This window comes from Coffea arabica, chromosome 4e (assembly GCF_036785885.1).
Source record: "Coffea arabica cultivar ET-39 chromosome 4e, Coffea Arabica ET-39 HiFi, whole genome shotgun sequence".
Taxonomy (NCBI): domain Eukaryota; kingdom Viridiplantae; phylum Streptophyta; class Magnoliopsida; order Gentianales; family Rubiaceae; genus Coffea; species Coffea arabica.
This window is the reverse complement of record NC_092317.1, coordinates 47,292,999-47,296,025: the sequence shown is the minus strand read 5'-3', so window position 1 is coordinate 47,296,025 and position 3,027 is coordinate 47,292,999. Positions and strand designations below refer to the sequence as shown.

The window sequence follows — 3,027 nt, the reverse complement described above, 5'->3', positions numbered from 1 at the left end:
AAAAAATAATCCGTTCAAGAAATTACTAAGTCAAGGTTACAATGTCACAACTCATACAGCTGGCTATCCTTTTTACTTCCATGTGTTTAAAATATAGTCTCAGTAGTTTGTGTAACAGCTACTCAGCTGAGATTCTTGAACATATCGAGTAAATATGAATTTTACCATTTGGGTTCTAAAGAACTATCAGTGCATGGATTGGCAAAAGGATGACGCCTCAAAAATAGGCATGAAAAATAGGCCTAAAGCATTTTGTCAATTTATGAGGAATATCCACAATTACTAGCTTTAATCTCTTACTCTGGCTTTATATCTTTTTTTTTTTTTCATTGTTGGTCTGGTTAGAACTTAATTCCTTCAACATTTTTTTTAATAGCCTTCTGGATCATTCTGGAAAACTAATGTAAATGATTTCATTGAAGTTTCTGTACATAAGTTAAGCTTACATTTTATAGTTATTCATAAGTTGTTCGGCTTGATCAAATTCGTAATATTATTTGGCTTCAGCTTGACTGAATGCGAGCACAAAAAATTTCTTTCAGTGTTCTTGCACGAAATAACCTAGTGCAGATTTTGCAATACCACTACAATTTTCTAAGAATTAGGTCCAACTTTAAAGCTAATAATTTCAAGCATAAGAAAGTAAAATTCAGTCCCAAAGATGTACCAGAAGCAATATATCACCAACTTAAAGGATGTGCGACTGAATGCTTAACTTGATACATAAGGAAATTGGGAGCATTTCTAAATGCTAAAACTCCTTTATTACATACATCTAAACTAGCTCTCCATAGGAGTTGTTTGATCATTCCAGATGAACTCATCTAGCTAGTCAAATGCTAGTGACAAAAACCTGGAAAGAAGCTGAAAGTACAACATAATTAAGGAAGCAGCAGTTGGATTGATTAAGACTGCTGACTAAGTAAGCTTCTAATTAGGGCTGCTTGGCTGGTGTCTGAATTTGCAAGCAATTCAGACAGCCTCTCACTCAAGTCATCAACTTCTCTGTGCAAGCTTCTGATGTAGTTGCATGTCTCCTGCAAGACCCTGGCTGCTGAAACCTGCAAGAATCGGTCGGTTTCTTTAGCCGGATACCTCATTTTACAAACATGAGATCCAGAAAGAGTAAATATGACCTCACTTTTATAATCAAAAAAAAAAAGAAAGAAAGAAAGCCTTGAAATATTGGATGGACACCATAATCATGTTCCATATGGAATCATTTCTTAATTCGGGAAGAAATCTTTCGAATAACATCATAAGCTTGTCTATACTAAGCTCAAGTGTGCTTTAAAGAAATATTATTCTTCATCAATTTGTTATCTTTTGCGTTACTAGCATCCAAGCCAAACAAAAATGGAAAATTATGGAGATAGGCTCAGAAAAGAAATGGGGCAAGAACAGTTACCTTATCTGGGCATCTATTGCGAAGCTCAGGAAGAAGCTGCTGCAACTTAGATACAAGATCAATGATTTGATCATCAGTGATCCTTGAAGCTGCTGAATGCCTTGACCTCGACCTTCGGCTTGACATCTTTTATGGTAATGATGCTCGAAGAATTTGGGATGCTATATAGTATTGTAGCAATCTGGATTGAAAAAGACAGAATTATAGTGTTAAGGATAAGCTCAAAGGTGGAGTATTCCAATATACAAGTACAAGAGGGAGGGATGGAGAGGGAGTGTGCTAGTGCTTTACAAGAACACACAGCTAGAGCTAAGTAGAGTGATGGTGAATGGAAGAAAACTGTGGGCTGAACTTGTCTTTAAATAGGGCCGTTTTCCTGAGGAAGACGGTGGTTAAATGTGTAAAAAAATTCGAGTAGTGTCAAATAGTAAAATGTTCAAGCTTGATTTGGATTCTCAACGAATTCAAGTAGTTTCACTTGTTTAGTGTACTATATGAGTTTGATATAGGTTCCGAACCAATTCAAGCTTCACTTGTGTAATTTTCAAGTAGTTTTCAAGTCGAGCCACCTTAAATGCAGAGTAGCTTGATATTTTTACATGTAATCAATCAAATATATTAATTACTGTCGACCTAAATTTAGTCAATTCACACTAAAACTTTGCACACATTTGATTCAACAATAACGCACAAACCTATACCAAATGTTTGGATTGTAAATTATTTGAGTTAATTTTGTGAAAAAAGTACTGTAGAAATTTTTTGATATGATGTATGTGAGATAAAAAGGTGATTGAAAAATATGTTGATGATACAAGCAAATCAGTGTGTGTACATAAAGTGTAATAACTTACAATCCAAACACTACTATTGGAATATCCGTTAGATTAATTGGTTTGTTATCAAGAACTTTTTTCCTTTCCCTATAGGGGAGTTGGAGAAAAATATTCAAGTTTCTTGAGGGGCATGCTTAAATTTTTGTCCTTCTCTGTGTTCTCACCACTAGGGTTTGGACGGTGTCAAAATGAACGGTCACGCACACACTCTCACACACCACAAACATTCTCTCACACACACATACCACAGACAAACAAAGGAGAGCTAGTAGCTTCTTGTTGTTAAGCCAGCAAGTAAAGCTGTGCATGTCAGAACTATACACGGAATATCATGCTATTTTATTACAACAATCTCCATTTTCTACATTATAAAACAGAACCCTTTGATTACACCATTAACTAAGATTAAAATCACCATCGACCCTTCAAAAATATCAAATCCCCAGTTGTTTTCAGCCCTGAATCAGATGAAATCATGATCAAGAATCTCAAGAAAGTTGACTAGTCAAATTAATCTCCATATGATTAATTTCCACAACCTGGTTGTTTCCTCAAATAGAAATTAGAAAGGCACATAGAACTGACACGTAAAGGCCACAACTCACAAGTCATAACTCATAGGACAAAGAGTTACAATGCCTGCCTCTTTTTGAGCAACTCATGAAGATCTTTTCCCCTTTTTCACCATAAAGGAATAGTTTTTTTATTGCTGGATTTGAGGTCACTCTCCAGCGGTTATGGTGGAACAGAAAATTCTTATAGATATCAATATCGATACCTTAT

The 3,027-nt window shown here is 35.3% G+C and overlaps 1 protein-coding gene across 1 annotated transcript; it reads right to left on the bottom strand.

Annotated features, from left to right (window-relative positions):
- Positions 1-663: 663 nt before the first annotated feature.
- On the bottom strand, positions 664-1,730 carry LOC113741655 (transcription factor PRE3-like). The gene is made up of 2 exons (XM_027269239.2): positions 1,409-1,730; positions 664-1,061 (listed from the first exon to the last, which is right to left on the bottom strand). The coding sequence occupies exons 1-2, from the start codon at positions 1,532-1,534 to the stop codon at positions 906-908; spliced, it is 282 nt and encodes a 93-aa protein (XP_027125040.1). The 5' UTR covers positions 1,535-1,730; the 3' UTR covers positions 664-905.
- Positions 1,731-3,027: the final 1,297 nt, after the last annotated feature.

Excerpts from the sequence above, each read along its gene's own strand:
- LOC113741655 (XM_027269239.2), bottom strand. The coding sequence starts at position 1,534 with ATGTCAAGCCGAAGGTCGAGGTCAAGGCATTCAGCAGCTTCAAGGATC. Across the intron at positions 1,062-1,408 it reads GCAATAGATGCCCAGATAAG|GTTTCAGCAGCCAGGGTCTT; the intron begins GTAACTGTTCTT and ends CGATTCTTGCAG.